Raw genomic sequence first — 18,611 nt, 5'->3', positions numbered from 1 at the left:
GAACTCAAAGAACAAAAAACATAAGGTACTTAAACCAGTGCTTCACACATTAATAAGCACTTTGTGTTCGCTGCTGCCACAACCACTACTGTATACTTAGTATAAAATAGGTGTTAAATGTTTTAAGGTAAGACATCCAAAAATGTTAACGAAATGTAAGGGCAGAAGTATTTCCTTGAAGTGATAAATTCATTTTGGAGAAAGCTATTAAAAATAAACCCAACCCCTACTATTTGTCAGCCTTAAGTTTATAGAAGCAAAATAAAGCTCAGTGGAAATTTGCCTCTGATGCCTACAGTTCCCAATGCATTGATCTTATACGTTGTCTCTGCGCAGCCAGCACTGTTCAGCCCACGTGGATTCTTCTCGCCCTGCTTCCACTTCCAACTCTCTCCCCGCCCCGCCCCGTTTCACATTCGGCGCCTGAGAGTGACGTCAGACGCGGGCGCCGACGGCCCTGGAGCCAGTGCCCCGCGCCTGTGCTCTGCCCAGGTGTGGTGCGGCGCTTGTCTGAGGGGCGACTGCGGGACTGTACACCCGCTGGGTCCAAGTCTAGCAAAAAGGTGTCGCTGCGCAGAAGACCATGAACCGCAGCCGCCAGGTGACGTGCGTGGCCTGGGTCCGCTGCGGCGTGGCCAAAGAGACGCCAGACAAGGTGAGGCCTGGTAGCCCTGGGAGGTAAGGGGAGCGGCTCTTTGCAGCATCGTGGGTCCGCGCCGCCTGGGAAGCCTGGACCCGGAGCGCACGGCCCTGGCGCGGCTCGTAGAACTGACTTGGGGTGAGGCCGACTGTGGCCTGATTGTCATCACTAGGGCTGCGGCCCTGAGGATCTGGGACTCCTGGGCCTGGGATCAGCCCACTGCCCCCCGACCGTCCCTTCTCCCAAGCCCAGCCCCTCCCTCTAATTCGTACACACGTGGATCCCACGGGCTGGAAGGAAGGGGGCGGGGTGCTGCTCCCAATGGGAACTGCCCCAAAGCCTTCTTGACTGTACCATGTCATCGCCCACCATCCCAGTGCGTTTTTCAGGCATAACGAGAGGAGGGGGCACGTATGTTAAACTCCATTTCCACTCTTTTGCTAGGCATTTAGAGGAATACACTGGGTGAAAGCTATGGGGTAGAAAACCTGGTGTGGAGACTATGGTTTCATGAGGCTGGGAGTTGAATTGAGAATTTTTTGCAATGGCCCAAGTGAGATTGTTACAGAAAGAGGGGTCCAGCTTCTCCCTGTTCTAAAGCCGATAAAGAGACAAGTTTGGGGAAAGAAAAGTTTGCTTTATTTAGGAGGCTAACAAAGGAGGGTGGATTCAAGTCAATGGCCAAGTTCCCCGTCTGATAGTGGGCAAGAGCTTTAAGAGGGGAGTTTCAGGGGTGTAGAGGCCGAGGGAGGGGGCTGTATGCAGTACAGTTGACTCTGAGGGTCCTCTGGAAGTTGGTCATGCAGTGGTCTGATCAGCATCATTTAGACTGGTTTAAGTGCAGTTAGTCTTCAGTTCTCGGGTTCAGTTCTCAGTTCTTCAGTTCTCCGGTTGATTTGTTCCCATTTCTTTGAGGCTAGTTCTCAGAATTATGGCAGCTTCTGTCATGACTACAGTCTGGTCATCAGTGTAGTTAACTTCTTCCACCTGGTGGGGTTTCAGTATCTACAAAACTGCCCTCAGGATATGGTTCAGAAAATTATCCATTGCCTTGAGGAGGAACTTAAAGGTCCTTAACTTTGTTTAATGACTTACTATTTTGTCCTGTTTGACTGCTTTCCTTTGCTTCCGTTATCTTCTCACCTCTCTGATTAAGCTTACTCTTTGAAGTTTTTCAGCAGACAGAAAGCAGGCAGCGAATGGAGGGGTGGAGGGGTGGGGAATGGGCCTGCTCTGTTTCAGGATGTTGCTGTGGCAGTGGGGGTGAAAGGTAAATGTGGCCTTTTTTTTTTTCCCCTTCTGTTTTCGCCTTTTAGGACCGCGTGTGCAGCATATGGAAATTCCTAGGCTAGGGGTCAAATCCGAGCTGTAGCCGCTGGCCTACCTCAGCCACAGCAACGTGGGATCCCAGCCGCATCTGTGACCTACACCACAGCTCATGGCAACACGGACACTTAACCCACTGAGCGAGGCCAGAGATCAAACCTGCATCCTCAAGGATGCCAGTCTGATTCGTTACAGCTGAGCCACAACGGGAACTCCCTGAATGTGGCACTTTAAAGTGCTTTCCCTGTTCTAGGCATTGTTCAGGGTCCTGAAATAGGCATGAACCTTGCCTTTAGGGAGTTGACATGTGCATGTATCAATCCTATGTCAGTGGGAATAAATGCTATGAAAGAAGCAAGGGTGGGGACATGTTTGTTTTAATGTTATTGGGCCAGTTCCACCAGGGTACAAACTGTTTTATTCACCAGTTTTTTCAGTGTTTGGCTCACTGTAGGCATTCAGTGCATATGTATAAAATAGGGACAGGAGGAGATTTCATATTAAAAATTATCGAAGGAGGTAAGAGTTGTTAAAAGGAACACATAGCCTTTCAAATACTTGAAGACAGTGATTTCCAAATATGTCTACATATTGGAACTACTTGGGGAGCTTCAAAAAATACTTAGCTTTGAAAATATAGGCTCCCAAGTATTGTGATCTAATTAATGTGGGCTATAGCCTGAAATTATTAAAAGATTACCCCACGTGATTCTGATATGCAGACAAATTTGGGAACGATTGCTTGAAGAGTTTATAGGAAGAAGAGATTGAATTTATTCTGTAAAATCCCAGGAAGGAAAACTTAAACCAATAAAAGAAATTAGAAAAAAAGTATCTTCTGATTGAACTTAAGAACTTTTAGGGAGCTCTCATTGTGGTGCTATGGGTTAGGGATCTAGTGTTGCCTCTGTGATGATGAGCGTTTGATCCCTGGCCCGGTGCAGTGGGTTAAGGATCGGCATTAACACAGCTGTGGCTCAGATTCAGTCCCTGGCCCGGGAGCTTCCATATGCCACGGATGTGGCCAAAAAACAGTAAAAAGAAGGAGAGGAACTTTTAGTTCCTGGAGCTATCCAGCAATAGAAGATTTCTGTATTATTAGAGACATTTTTATGCAAATTGGGCGATCAATTGGTTCATCATCTATCACCAAGTATCCCCTACCTGGGCAGAACACACAGTGGCAAGGAGCTTATGATTTAGTAGTGATAGGGCTGTTTTCAAAGGTACTGAAGCATGGATTGGGTGAAAGAGTGCCTTTTTTTTTTTTTTTTTTGGTCTTTTTTTTTTGTCTTTTTACCTTTTCTAGGGCCGCTCCTGCGGCATATGGAGGTCTAATCAGAGCTGCAGCCACCAGCCTACGCCAGAGCCACAGCAATGCGGGATCCGAGCCGTGTCTGTGACCTACACCACAGCTCACGGCAACGCCGGATCCTTAACCGACTGAGCAAGGCCAGGGATGGAACCCACAACCTCATGGTTACTAGTCAGATTTGTTAACCACTTCGCCATGGCGGGAACTCCAAGAGTGCCAATTTTTAAGTGAAGAGAGTGACTTCAGTTTTGAGCGGGATGTCCAAGTGGATAGTCATATAGGCAATTGGGAAAATGGAACTGGGAAGATATAGGGCTGGAGAAGGGAAAGTTTGGAATAATAGATTCAAAGATGGTTTTAGTCTCGAGAATGAATGAACTTTGCAAGGAAGTGACATCATGATGAGTGAATACTTGGCAGTGATAATAGCAAAAACAGCAGAGGACGTAGGCAAGGGTGTTGTGTTTAGGAAATATCCAAGGGGGTTGGGGGCGGGATTGGGAGAAGGTGCCAGGGAGTCCAGGTAATTGGAAGAAAATTAGATGGGCTCTCATAGAAGTGAGTTTATACAAGTCTATCTTCTTTGAAAAAGACTGGAGTGGGGTAGACAGAACATGATTTTTTTTTTTTTTTCTTATTGCCATTTCTTGGTCTGCTCTGCAGCATATGGAGGTTCCCAGACTAGGAGTCGAATTGGAGCTGTAGCCGCCGGCCTACACCACAGCCACAGCAACGCGGGATCCTTAACCCACTGAGCAAGGCCAGGGATCGAACCCGCAACCTCATGGTTCCTGCTCAGATTTATCAACCATTGTGCCATGACGAGAACTCCCAGAACATGATTTTTGAACAGTTTTAGATGAGAACAGATCTTAATCGTAAGGACCTATGAAAACTCCATTTGCATTATATTTATTTATTTATTTTTTATTAACTTATAGGGGCTTTTGTTTGTTTTTTGTCTTTTTAGGGCTGCACTCGCAGCATATGGAAGTTCCCAGGATAGCGGTCTAATCAGAGTTGTAGCTGCCGGCCTACACCACAGCCACAGCAACGCCAGATCCTAGTGGTATCTTTGAACTACACCACAGCTCATGGCAACACCAGATCCTTAGCCCACTGAGCAAGGCCAGGGATCAAACTAGAGTCCTCTTGGATACTAGTCAGGTTCATTACCACTGAGCCACCGTGAGAACTCCTAAAGTATAGTTGATTTACAATGTTGTGCAAGTTTCCGTTGTACTATTTACATTGAACATAGAGACTCTGGATTGACATTTGACTTTTGATGTCTCTTGACTGTTTTACATTAGTTTGCAAACTTCTTTTTAATTCAAAGACATAATGATTTCCTTACATATATCATAATGTTTGCTCTCTTGTAGGTAGAGCTTAGTAAAGAAGAAGTGAAACGTCTCATTGCTGAAGCAAAGGAAAAATTACAGTGAGTTTCGGAATGTCGACACCTATAGTAAAGTCCAGATGAAATATAAATCTTAAGTATTGATGACAAGGTGGTCTTGTTACTGAACGGTGCCTTTTGGGCAAACTTTCACTTTTTCTTTTTTCATAGAGAGGAAGGCGGCAGTGATGAGGAGGAGACAGGCGATCCTTTAGAGGATGGCATGCAGAGCGCTCGTACCCAGGCCCGACCACGGGAGCCCCTGGAGGATGGTGACCCAGAGGATGACAGGACGCTGGATGATGATGAGCTGGCCGAGTACGACCTAGATAAATATGATGAGGAAGGCGACCCAGGTTCGAATTCACTCACTTCTGCTGGTTTTTCCTCACAAACTCAGTGCATCAGATCGTGCCTCTAGTGTTCAAGGCTTGATTCTGGAATTCTCTTGTCCTTTATGTCAGTCGAATAACCTGGCTCAAGCCTCAAGGCAGACAGCATGTTTACCTCAACTAGTTTAGACCCGTTAATCTAAAATCTAAAAAGCAGGAGTTCCCGTCGTGGCGCAGGGGTTAACGAATCCGACTAGGAACCATGAGGTTGCGGGTTCGGTCCCTGCCCTTGCTCAGTGGGTTAACGATCCGGCGTTGCCGTGAGCTGTGGTGTAGGTTGCAGACGCAGCTCGGATCCCGCGTTGCTGTGGCTCTGGCGTAGGCCGGTGGCTACAGCTCCGATTCAACCCCTAGCCTGGGAACCTCCATATGCCATGGGAGCGGCCCAAGAAATAGCAACAATAACAACAACAACAACAACAAAAAGACAAAAAAAAAATAAAATAAAAAAATAAAATAAAATCTAAAAAGCAAACGCGAAAATTAGTATTGTGTATTTTATTGTAAGTCTTGGTTATGATAATCTGTAATTCATTTTTCTTGCAATTATGAAAAAGGAGTTATTACCTCCCTTTTAAAAAAGAGAAAACAGGCTTACACAGATGACATAACTTCACCAGCGTCACACAGCTGGTGAATAACAGGGCTGAGGTTTGAACGTTCTCGGCTCTGAAGCATTCATGCTTTTCAGTGTACTTCATTAGGTGCCCAGGATAATTCGTCCATTGGACCCTGGGTTTCTTCCATCCTGCTAGGACAGAGTGCCAGGGAATACAGAGAAAGAAGAGCTTATCAGCCCGGAGAGAAGGCATTCAGAAACTTCCTTAATATTCTCCATACCCTGCATAATATTGGCACTGCCTTTTTTCATTCAGTAGAAATTCCCATCTCGGTATTAGTTCTGCCTCCTTAAAATAGCTTCCCCTGAAAAGTAAGAGTGACTTCCTTCTGCTGAGTTTTATGGTTCTTGAGGTCTACTCTGTGTCACCTTTGCAGGTAGTGCCATAAGAGAAGTACAGTTTGAGGTAAATTTGGTGGAAAAGACATATTCTAGCCCCTCTTTGCAGATTCAGTAGGCAAGTTAACATATCAGCAGTTCTGAGACATGAATAAAGAAACCCATGTACTTTATGAAACCTATCGTTTTCAAATTTTATTTGACCAGGCAACCCTTATTTATTATGTTGATACCAGTGTTTTAGAGACCTGTTTATTTCCAGGTTTGCATGACCACCTCTCTACAGCCCCCTTCTTCTTTTTTTTTTTTTTTTTTTTTTTGTTTGGCTTTTAAGGCTGCACCCACGGCATATGGAGGTTCCCAGGCTAGGGGTTGAGTTGGCTACAGCTGCCGTCTACACCACAGCTCACGGCAGCGCCAGATCTTTAACACACTGAGTGAAGCCAGGGATCGAACCCGTGTCCTCGTGGTTACTAGTCAGATTCGTTTCCTCTGCGCCACGGCAGGAACTCCTCTACAGCACTTTTGAATAACGATTACAAGGAGCAATCTAAAGGATGTGAGTAGAGTTCTCATCTTTTCCAAAAGGAGGTTTCTTGGTTTGATTTGATTCTTTTAGTGAAAGATCGCATATTCCAAGACTATCAGATGTGCGTTCCAGGGTCAAATATAAATGGCTTTTAAATTCTATTTATTATTATCCACTATTTCCTTTCCCAGTTATGGATGATCCAGAGTTAGTCATGAAATAGATGGTTGGATCTAAGTCTAAAAGATGGGATACCTCAGGAAAAAATGCTTTTATCAGAATGACTATTTTATTCGTTTTGTTTTATGAATTCTTACAGACACTGAAACTCTCGGTGAATCTCTCTTGGGTCTTACAGTCTACGGGAGTAATGACCAAGATCCTTACGTTACTCTGAAAGATACGGTAATGTTGACATGGCTCGTCTAATTATGCTGCTTACGTGCTTGGAAAACCTTATGAAATATCTGATTCTAGTCCGTGGCATTTTCTCCCTCCACTAGGAACAGTACGAACGTGAAGATTTCTTGATTAAGCCAAGTGACAATCTCATAGTTTGTGGCAGAGCTGAACAGGACCAGTGCAATTTAGAGGTGCATGGTAAGTGGAAGGATTCTCTACTGAAGTGATATTAACATAATGTAATGGTAACTGTTGTGGACTTCTAGGCACCAGATCCTGCTGTATCTCATTTAAGGTGGTTACCTAGTTAAATTCTACATGGTGTTCAGACTTCCTGGCTCTTGTGCCTGGGTGTGTGTAGTCTCATGTGTCATTTTGGTACCTGACGTTAGTTACAGAAATAGATCAGGTTCTAATAGGGGTTTTTCAATCTTTTATTTAAACATATTTGCCAGTTTTTCACTTTTTTCCCTCAGTGGAGAAAACCTAGAAGTAAAACTATTTTAAAATGCAGGAAAAAATTACAAATCATGTTAACCTGAGGTAACTTGTTACCCTTGCGTTTTTGGGGGGTTTTTTTGTTTGTTTGTTTGTTTGTTTTGTCTTTTTTGCCATTTCTTGGGCTGCTCCCACAGCATATGGAGGTTCCCAGGCTAGGGGTCTAATTGGAGCTGTAGCCACTGGCCTACACCACAGCTCACAGCAACGCTGGATCCTTAACCCACTGAGCAAGGCTAGGGATCGAACCTGCAACCTCATGGTTCCTAGTCGGATTCGTTAACCACTGAGCCACAACGGGAACTCCCCCTTGCATTTTTCCTGTTTGCTTTCTGGCTGCTTTTTCTTTATGTGGCAGAGATTATATTTAATAAAATGTGTCCTGCTTTTTTCACAGAGTCATTTCAAATAGTTCCCCATTTGCAAAACATTGTATTTTCTTCCTAAATATTCAAGGTAGAGGCCCACATTTCTCTTCTGGAACCAAAACATTTTGGTCCCTTTCCCCGTTCAGACAATGTTTGCTCATAAGCCAGAGGCGAACACAGCTGAACCTTCAACAACACAGGGTTGAACTGCACGGATCCACTTCCACGCAGATTTTTTTAATAGTAAATACTACAGAACAACACGACACGAGCTTGGTTGGGCTGTGAAGGGCAGACTAAGTTACATGGAAAGTTTCTACTGAGCAAAGAGTCAGCGCCCTAACCCCTGCGTTGTTCAAGGGTCAGTCAGCTGTGCTTTGAATCTAGAGTGGGCAGTGATTTGAATTTTTCTTTTTATATTGGAATTCTTAAGTCAGATATATCTCGATGTTGATATGAATTCATCAACCATTAGTAACTGTTGTCTTAAAATAGAACTTCAAGATGTCCGCGTGTTCTGCCTCCAGAATGGCCCTTTGTTTTTCTTGGCCCTTCCTCTGCGCATGTCCTCAGGGCCATTCTTGCCCGGATGCTTTCCTTCTCCAGGGTCTTCTGTTCGTCTGTCCTAAAATTCTGAAGCTTTAAAGAGGTTATTAGGCTGATGCCTTTTATTACAGGAAGCACAGTTACACAGTTTGAAAATTAAAACCTTTAGGTTTAATGTTTATTGGCGTCTTCTAGGTTACTCTGTCACTTATTCCATATATTAGCTAGGACTTCTATACCTCTGAGGTCTTTAAGGCTGCCTGCAGGAAATCCATCAGTTAGGTCATTTTTATCCCATGACCTGTTGTACTCTCTTTATAAAATCAGGCTTTTTTTTTTTTTCTTTTTTCTTTAAGGGCCGCACCCACAGCACATGGAACCTCCCAGACTAGGGGCCACATTGGAGCTGCGGCTGCTAACCTACACCGCAGCCAGAGCCACACCAGATCCAAGCCACATCTGTGAACTACAGACCCACATCACAGCTCACAGCAATGCCAGATCCTTACCCCACTGGATCCTCATCCCACCAAGTGGGGCCAGGTATCAAAGCCTCGTCCTCACAGATACTAGTCAGATTCCTTACTGCTGAGCCACAACGGGAACTCCCCAGAAAGGCTTTAAATAGTAAATACTTCAATGTGAAGTTATTGTCGTAATTATCTTTGAATTTTTTACATATTTCAAATGTAAACCCTGTTGGAGTTTTTAAAAGACCAATGCTAATTTCAGAAAATTAAAACTATTACAGTTTGTCGTTATTAATTTTTATACGTTCTCATGTGAGAATTTACTGTGGTCATTTCTTTGAATCTGGTGAGTATCAGATAGGAGCTGATAAGTCGAAGTGAAGCAATTGTATTCCTACTTTGTTCCAAGTTAGGTCATTAACGATGTATTTTATTTGGATTTGGTGTGAAACTCCAGGTTACCCAGTGTATCTCTGTTCAGTAGTCATTTCAGAATGGCACTTTAAATCAAATCTGACATGGCTAAAAGATTATTTTTTGTTTGTTTGTTTTTTTGTTTTTTTGTCTTTTTGCCATTTCTTGGGCCGCTCCCACGGCATATGGAAGTTTCCTGGCTAGGGGTCTAATCGGAGCTGTAGCCACCAGCCTACGCCAGAACCACAGCAATTCGGGATCCGAGCCGAGTCTGCAACCTACACCACAGCTCACGGCAACGCCAGATCGTTAACCCACTGAGCAAGGGCAGGGACTGAATCCGCAACCTCATGGTTCCTAGTCGGATTCGTTAACCACTGCGCCACGACGGGAACTCCCTAAAAGATTATTTTAAAGCACCATCATTTTTATTTAAAATGTGTAAGCTGGGAACATTGACCATAGTTGAGGTTCTTGCAGGACCATGAACTAATCGTTAAACGCACATTCTCACTGTAAATTGATGTAGAACGTTACATGGAAGCTGCCCACCCCAAGATCTCTCCCAGGTGCAGTGGTCTGAAGAATGTTTTAAACATCTTTAGCTTGGAGTTCCAGTTGTGGCTCAGCAGTAACAAACCCTATTGTTATCCATGAGGACGTGGTTCAATCCTTGGCCCCACTCAGTGGGTTTAGGCTCTTATGTTACCATGAGCTGGGGTGTAGGTCAGTCACAGACGCATCTTTGATCCAGCGTTGCTGTGGCATAAGCTGGCAGTTGCAGCTCCGATTCACCCCCTAGCCTGGGAATTTCCATATGCCTCACATGTGGCCCTAATAAATAAAATGTAGCTTATCTTAATAATGCTTCTTTCGGAGTTGCCGTCATGGCTCAGTGGTTAACGAATCTGACTAGGAACCATGAGGTTGTGGGTTCAATCCCTGGCCTTGCTCAGTGGGTTAAGGATCTGGCGTTGTCGTGAGCTGTGGTGTAGGTTGCAGACGCGGCTCGGATCCCACGTTGCTGTGGCTCTGGCGTAGGCCGGGGGCTACAGCTCCGATTCAACCCCTAGCCTGGGAACCTCCATATGCCGTGAGAGCGGCCCAAGAAAATGGCAAAAAGACAAAAATAAATAAGTAATAATGCTTCTTTCTAATAAAATGCATATTGGAATTTCTGATTACTTGGGCTCTATTTTTGTCAGTGTTCACTATATGATATTTGAAAGACTTCTTATTTTAATAATAAATAATAAAGAAGTTATTTTTGACAAGCATTTAGATTTCTCAATGAGTTATTTTTCTCCAGTGCTGATTTGTTCTTGACTTATAACCAGATGGACCTTAAAAAGATGAAAATAATAATGAAGTACTACTTACGGAGGCCTTGTGAGCATTTGTTTTCTGTAACAGCTAAACCAGAAGGTGGAGCCGTGGTAGCCAGGAAGCCTGCAGCTGGTGTATTCAGGCTCATGTTAGTTCCCTGTCAGTGTTCCTGTTCCCCTTCAGGGCACACTGGGCGATGGGAATATATTAGACATGAAAAACTTTTGCCTGGCAGCACATACTTTGGAATCTCTTTAATGTCATCACATATGTCTCACGTTAAGCATGTGCCTCCCTTAGGCTTAAAAGGGAGTATCTTTTTTTGAGTGTGATATGATTTTTTTATTCTGATGTAATAAAGTCTCTTCCCCCTATCTTTGCAGTTTATAATCAGGAGGAAGATTCTTTTTACGTACACCATGATATCCTGTTGTCGGCGTACCCTTTGAGTGTGGAATGGCTGAATTTCGATCCCAGCCCAGATGATTCAACTGGTAATAGGAAAACTTAAGATCGTTCAGTGGTCTGTTCCTTTGTGTTTTTCCTAAACACATGAGTTACCTATTTTTTCTGAGTATTTTCAGAACTGTTGATGTTTTATGAAATTAATGTTATTTTATGTAGTTGTATAGTTCTCAAAACACAGTCGCTTAATTGTTTTAGGTCTCCATGTCTCCAGACATTCCACAGGCTAAAAAGGTAGCTGCTCCACTGTAGGCAGAAGGACGGGGCCTGAAAGCATTTGGGGCAGCAGATCTCTGTGAAGGTCTCATAAAAGCCCAGTCAGGGAGTTCCCGTCATGGCGCAGTGGTTAACGAATCCGACTAGGAGCCATGAGGCTGCGGGTTCGGTCCCTGCCCTTGCTCAGTGGGTTGACGATCCGGCGTTGCCATGAGCTGTGGTGTAGGTCGCAAATGCGACCCGGATCCTGCGTTGCTGTGGCTCTGGCATAGGCTGGCAGCTACAGCTCCAGTTGGACCCCTAGCCTGGGAACCTCCATATGCCGCGGAAGCGGCCCAAGAAATGGCAAAAAAGACAAAAAAAAAAAAAAAAAAAAAAGCCCAGTCAGTGTAAACCGGCATGATGTGTCTGATGTTACCAGCTAGAATTTAGTGCATGACGCTCTTCTCTTTAGAAAGCAACAAGTAAAACCAAAACAGAGAGAGAATTGGGCTCTCATGTTCGTCCCTCTCGCTATAGCTGCACCCTACTAGTTGCCCGTGTCATCCTTCTTAAGAAGAGTGAAAACTGTTTATGCTCATACCTTATATCTTGTTTGCAAAGCTTGTTCATATTCACGACGTGATCAGATCCTCATCCTCACAACAGCCTGTGAGGGTGGGAGGGGCATTCTCATTATACAAGTGAGGACCTTGGATCAGGACACTGAGCCCTTGTTACACAAATTGTGGTCTGCGGACCAGCAGCACAGCACTGTCATCACCTGGGACCAGTTAGAAATGCAGGCCAGGACCCCACCAAGACCTCTTCACACAGAACCTACATTTTAACAACATCCAGGTGATGTGCCTGCATATGGAAGTTTGAAACTGCTCTGAGCCATGACTCAGTTACTCTGCAGTGTAATGTATTTCATTAGAAGTTATTTTTTGGAGTTCCCATTGTGGCACAGTGGGATCAGTGGCATCTCTGAAGCACCAGGAAACAGGTTCGATCCCCCACCCAGCACAGTCGGTTAAGGATCTGGCATTGCCTCAGCTGTGGCTCACATCTGATCCCTGGCCAGGGAACTCCATATGCTGCGGGGCGGCCAAAAAAGAAAAAAAATTATTTTTTAAATCATAAATCCATTCTGTCCTCTGGTAGGAAATTACATTGCTGTGGGAAACATGACCCCTGTCATTGAAGTGTGGGACCTTGATATAGTGGACTCTTTAGAGCCAGTCTTCACCCTCGGAAGTAAGCTGTCGAAAAAGAAGAAAAAGAAAGGAAAGAAGGTAAACAAGCTAACAGAGATTTAAACTCTAATTACAAATGGAGATAGGCTTGTGGGGTGGCGACAGAGGAGGAGAACATAACGCTTTTTTCAGTAGGACACTTTTAGTGGAGTAGGATAGGCAGTTATGAAATTGCTGTAGTTTATAGTTTCAAAAAGTCCATCCAAGGAAAAATTGATTTCTGATTACATAAAACCATCATTGGCACAGTCTTCATCCTACACAAAACCAGTTACTCTTAGATTATGATCCTCCTTTATATATGGTAGCTGTTCACATTAATATGCTATTTTTGAACTCAAAATATTTCTATTTAGCCTTGAGTATGTGGAATTCTAAATATCCATAAATTCCTGTAGCTTTTAAAACTGTTCTGTTGGGGGGGGAGGGGGTGGAAATTGATTTGTAAAATTATAGCACGTAGATTAAGAACTGGCATAGTTTCTTCCCTTTAAAGAATATCACGTGTCTCTAAAGTAACAGGCAAGGTATTTCTTGCCCTAGGTTTTCAAGCAAGTTTACTTAAAATTATCTTAAGGTTTAAAGAATCTTTCTGTTAACATACCAGTTTTATTTGGGGGTGTACTTTAATACCCAAAGTAACCAAACTAAACAATTATTACAGGATGCCTCAGCGGACGGTCACACCGATGCTATCCTTGACCTCTCTTGGAATAAGCTGGTCAGGTAAAAAGAAAGGCCACTGGAAGGGCTCTTCAAGGCTGTGGCCACTGTGACTCTACCTCGTGTCCACACTTGTCTCCCTATGTTGTTTTGCCTCATGTCCATGCCTTCTTTTCCTTTCCTGCGGTGTACTCTGCTTGAAGGCAGGAACTCTGCTGTCTGTATCCTTGCAAACCGCACCCCCCCCCCCCCCCGCCCCGCAGCCAGCTCTTTGCTCGGTAGATGCTCAGTACGTGCTTGGGGACCAAGTGCCCCCGCCCCCCGCCCCCCCGCTCCCCGCAACACCACTGGGAAAAAACAGTGTGTGTGTACTGCAGTGCCGGTCGTGCAGTAGAATTGTTTCTTCATGGAAGACATTTTTCTCACTTCATTTAGTTTTTACAACATCTCATCCACATATTCTTTTGGAAAAAAAAAAAAAAAAAAAAAAAACGGTGAAATATATGTAACATAAAATTAATCATTTTAACCACATTTAAGTCATTGGACATTTTTGCACATTGTTGTACAACGTTTACTACCATTCAACTCCAGAACGTTTTCATCTTCCAAAACTGAAACTGTGTACCCATTAAACAAAAACTCCCTTATTTCCTGCTCCCCCCAGACCCTTGCAACCACTGTTCTATTTTCTGTCCTTGAGCCAACTCCTCCAGGTACCTCATATAAGTGGAATCATAGGGTGTTTGTCCTTTAGTGACTGGCTTATTGGACTCAGCACAAGGCTCATCCATAATGTAGCATGTAGCAGGATTTTTCTCTCTTTTTTTTCCTCTTTTTTGGCTTTTTAGGACCACTCTTGCAGCATATGGGAGTTCCCAGGGCTGCGGGTTGAATCAGAGCTGCAGCAACCAGCCTACACCACAGCAGCTCAGGATCCGAGCCATGTCTGTAGTCTACACTGCAGCTCAAGGCAACACAGATCCTAGGCCGCTGATCCACTTAACCCAGGGATCAAACCGACATCCTCACGGATACTAGTCGGGTTCATAACCCTCTGAGCCACAACGGAAACTCCTGATTTCCTCCCTTTTTAAGGCTGAATGATACTCCACTGTATATATATTCCATTTACGTTTATCCAGCTGTCTGTGGAAGCTGGGTTGCTTCCACCTCTTGGCTCTTGTAAACAACGCTGCTGTTATTTACATAGGTACAGATGACATGGGTTTACATATATCTGAGTCGCTACTTTCAATTATTTTGAAATTGCTGGAAATTTTGGATCATATGCCTTTTTGAGGAGCCTGCATACTGTTTTCTGCAGCAGTTGCACCATCTACTTTCCCACCAGCACTGCACAAGGGCTCCGGTGTCTCCACCTCTTCTCCAGCACTTGCTACTTTCTGCTTTTTTACTGTTATTTTAATAATAGCTATCGTAACTGCTCTGAAGTGGTATCTCATTGTAGTTTTTTTAGTTTGTTTTGTTTTTATAATTTTCATTTTTTACTGAAGTACATTTGATTTGCAATGTTGTGTTAGTTTCAGGTGTACAGCAGCAAAGTGCTTCAGTTACATATACACACACACACACACACACACATACGTACATACATGTATCCATTCTTTTTCAGATTCTTTTTCCATATGGTTTATTAGAGAGTGTTGAGTAGATTTTCCTGTGCTATACAGTAGGTCCTTGTTGATTTTTTTGTTTGTTTTTTGTGTTTTTGCCTTTTCTAGGGCTGCTCCTGCGGCACATGGAGATTTCCAGGCTAGGGGCCCAATCGGAGCTGCAGCCACCGGCCTACGCCAGAGCCACAGCAACGTGGGATCCGAGCCGCGTCTGCAACCTCCACCACAGCTCACGGCAACGCCAGATCGTTAACCCACTGAGCAAGGCCAGGGATCGAACCCGCAACCTCATGGTTTCTAGTTGGATTCGCCAACCACTGCGCCACAACGGGAACTCCTGAATTTTTTTATATAGTAGTGTGTATATGTTAATCTCAAACTCCTAATTTACCCCTCCCCCTGCTTTCCCTTTGGGTAACCGTAAGTTTGCTTTCTAAGTCTGTGAGTCTGTTTCTGTTTTGTAAATAGGTTCATTTGTGTCATTTTTTTAGATTCCACCTATGAGTGGTATCATACTTGCCTTGTCTGGCTCACTTCACTTAGTATCATCATCTCTAGTTCTGTCCATGTAGCTGCAAATGGCATTATTTCATTCTTTTTTATGGCTGAGCAATACGCCATAAATTGTATATATGTACCACATCTTTTTTATCCATTCCTCTTTTGATGGACATTTAGGTTGCTTCCATGCCCTGGCTATTATTGTAAATAGTGCTGCCTTGAACACTAGGGTTCATGTATCTCTCCAAATTATGGTTTTCATATATGCCCAGGAGTGGGGTTGCTGGATCATATGGTATTTCTGCGTTTAGTCTTTTAAGGAACCTCCATACTGTTCTCCATAGTAGTTGTACCAATTTACATTCTCACCAGCAGTGCAGGAGGCTTCCCTTTTCTCCACACTCTCTAGCATTTATTGTTTGTAGACTTTTTGATGATGGCCATTCTGAACCATGTGAGTTGATACCTCATTGCAGTATTGATTTGCATTTCCCTAAAGATTAGTGATACTTATCATCTTTTCAAGTACTAAGTGGCTGTTTGTAGGTCTTCTTTGGAGAAATATCTATTCAAGTCCTTTTGTCCATTTTTTTAATCAGAACGTTGGTATTTTGTTGTTGAGTTGCAAGAGTTCTTTATGTAATATTCTGAATATTAATCTCATGAGATTTATGATTTGGAAATATTCCCCCCATTCAGTGGGTTACCTTTAGCTCTATTAAATGTCCTTTGATGCACAAAAATTTTCATTTTAATGTAGTACTGTTCATTTTTACTTTTGTTGCCTGTGCTTTTAGTGTTATATCCAAGAAGTTTTATAGTTTTAAGTCTTAAGTTTTTGATCCATAAAGTTTCGTATACTGTGTAAGGTAAGGGTTTAACTTAATTCTTTTGCATGTCATCCACGTATTTTTTATACTTAAAACACCAATTACCCCAGAAGGCCTTTTTCTTTGGAGTTGGTTTGAGGGGCTCTTAAGGCAAGGAAGGTACGTATTGGATTGAGGACAACTTATTTAGGGGGTAAGAACAGAGTGGATTAGCCATGACCCTTGTTTAAGCGTTTCTATTACACTGGACACTTTGTGAGCATTCTAAGGAAGATCCTGGGTGGTGAGCTTACCAGAGGGTATGCTGTCTTCTTGTTTGTGTTCAGAACTCTTCAGCATTAGAACCATTGGGGAAGTGGACCTGATAAAGTCATTTAGGTTTAGCTTCTGTTTAGCAAATGAGAAACTTCTGGTAACCCTTTAAAGTACAGGTTCCTGGGCCCTAGTCCCCCAAGATTGAGTCAGTAGTTCCAGAGCAGAGGCCCAGTAATCTTTTAGTGCCTTATTTTTTTGTTTTGTTTTTAAAGCTTTCCTAGATCAGTCTGCCCAGGCTACAGGCAGTTGTTTGGGTTTTGCCTGCATCGGGCGTGATATTGTCTGATGGGCAGATAAGTGAGAAACCCTACAATGGAGTGTACCATGCTTTTAGAAACCCACTCTCATTTATAAATTCTTATCACATAGCAGCTGTTATTTTGAGTAACCACAAGTTCTTCCTAACGGAACAGCCTCTCAGCAGTATTCCAGCTGATTCATCCGTTCCTTTCCCCAGCAGTTCCCTAGTTCCCTTTAGACCCTTGTGGGCACCTGTACGCCTGCCTTCCCCGTCTGCACTCACGTCGCTCTGACTCCGTGCTACCCTGTTTCTTTGCTCCTTATTAACTCCTTCTGCATCTTATTTTAGATCTTGGTTTTCCTTCTTTTCTTTGCTGAAAAAGTGCAGTGTTCTTTAAACTAGGTCCTGGACTCTGATGCACAGAGCTTGGGATTATGGTGTGGAGTGACCTGATGACCTCGGTTTCTAGTAAAATGTTCCCAGTTAAAAAAAAAAAAAAAAATGTATGTTCTCTGCTAATTTATGCTCTTGTTGGAGTGCTCTTCTTCCAAGTATAGTTTTGAGAAGCTTTTGATTTTGGAGTTTTTAAAGCCTCAGACACTGAGAACTTTAATGTGAGAGCAATCTCAGATGTTTTCGGAATGAGTAGGATGAAGAATGTACTGTGAAATTTAAACTTCTGTTGAGAGGCATTGTATGTAAATAAATTAGTTACTAGGGATTTAAATTATACTTAATTTAGGGAATTCCCTAAATTTGAGGCTCAGTGGAAACGAATCTAATTAGCATCCACGAGGACGCAAGTTTGATCCCTGACCTCGCTCAGTGGGTTAAGGATCCAGCCTTGCCATGAGCTGTGGCGTAGGTTGTTGCTGCAGCTCGGATCTGGCATTACTGTGGCTGTGGCATAGGCCGGCAGCTACAGCTCTGATTCAGCCCCTAGCTTGGGAACCTCCATATGCTATGGGTACAACCCTAAAAAGACAAAAAAATAAAAATAAAAATAAATGCTATTTAATTTATAAAATAGCAAGGACTTAAAACATTATGACCTGGAGTTCCTGCCATAACGCAGTGGAAATGAATCCAACTAGGAACTGTGAGGTTACGGGTTCGATCCCTGGCCCCTCTCAGTGGGTTAAGGATCCAGTGTTGCCGTGAGCTGTGGTGTAGGTCACAGACATGGCTCAGGTCCCGAGTTGCTGTGTCTGTGCCGTAGGCCGGGCAGCAATAGCTCTGATTTGACCCCTAGCCTGGGAACCTCATATGCCTCAAGTGCAGCCCTAAAAAGACGAAAAAAAAAAAAAAAATGACCTGTATGTGAGACTTAATGATAGAGAAAAGCTAGCATGACCTGAATATATATGATCCTCCTGAGAGACCTTGCATATGTCAATGAAGTGTAAGTTAAAAAACTCAAAAGTCATTTGTATAATGGAAGTAACTTACTGAAGAAACATCTAAAAACAAACCCATCAACATTGGATTTCAGCAGTATTCAGCAGTATACTGCTTTTCTGAACAAAAGCAGTACTGTCACTAATAACCTAATTTTGTGTTAAGCCGTTTTAAAGCTGGATGTTGAAGAATGAGCTTATTTTAGGAGCATCTATATTTTTAGAAGGCAGCTAACATTTATCAAGGGCCTACTACATGCCAGTCACTCAGCCAGGTGCTGGCAGAGCAACCCTTTGAGGTTGTTTGTTTCATTCTCATTGGCAGGCAGGTGGCAGCAGCAAGAACCTATTTTGGATTTTCTGGGATCTAAAGCCTTGTTCTGTTGTAGATCTAAAGCCTTGAGTTGTTGCTTTATCAGCGCTTGATCCCTAAGAGGTAGACATGCTGGGTTTTGCTGTTAATAGCATTCAGTGCTCTTTTTTAAGGAAGAAAAAATTGAGATGCATTCGTACTTTATGACC

At 43.4% G+C, this 18,611-nt stretch overlaps 1 protein-coding gene across 1 annotated transcript in view; it reads left to right on the top strand.

Moving 5' to 3' along the window:
* The first annotated feature begins 459 nt into the window (after window positions 1–459).
* PWP1 (PWP1 homolog, endonuclein) overlaps window positions 460–18,611 on the top strand; it is a 28,075-nt gene continuing 9,923 nt past the window's right edge. Inside the window, exons 1-8 of the mRNA XM_003126076.5 lie at window positions 460–655; window positions 4,667–4,725; window positions 4,855–5,039; window positions 6,882–6,967; window positions 7,066–7,162; window positions 10,970–11,080; window positions 12,414–12,544; window positions 13,170–13,231. Of these exons, the coding sequence (XP_003126124.5) occupies window positions 584–655; window positions 4,667–4,725; window positions 4,855–5,039; window positions 6,882–6,967; window positions 7,066–7,162; window positions 10,970–11,080; window positions 12,414–12,544; window positions 13,170–13,231 (803 nt within the window). The 5' untranslated portion in view covers window positions 460–583. The remainder of the gene's footprint in view (window positions 656–4,666; window positions 4,726–4,854; window positions 5,040–6,881; window positions 6,968–7,065; window positions 7,163–10,969; window positions 11,081–12,413; window positions 12,545–13,169; window positions 13,232–18,611) is intronic.

Source organism: Sus scrofa, chromosome 5 (assembly GCF_054392235.1).
Source record: "Sus scrofa isolate SSC_HxYL_T2T_F1_AM1 chromosome 5, Sscrofa_HxYL_maternal_Yorkshire_Landrace_v2.0, whole genome shotgun sequence".
In the NCBI taxonomy this organism is placed as follows: domain Eukaryota; kingdom Metazoa; phylum Chordata; class Mammalia; order Artiodactyla; family Suidae; genus Sus; species Sus scrofa.
Note: the sequence above shows the minus strand (reverse complement) of the source record. Positions and strands in the feature narration are given on the sequence as shown.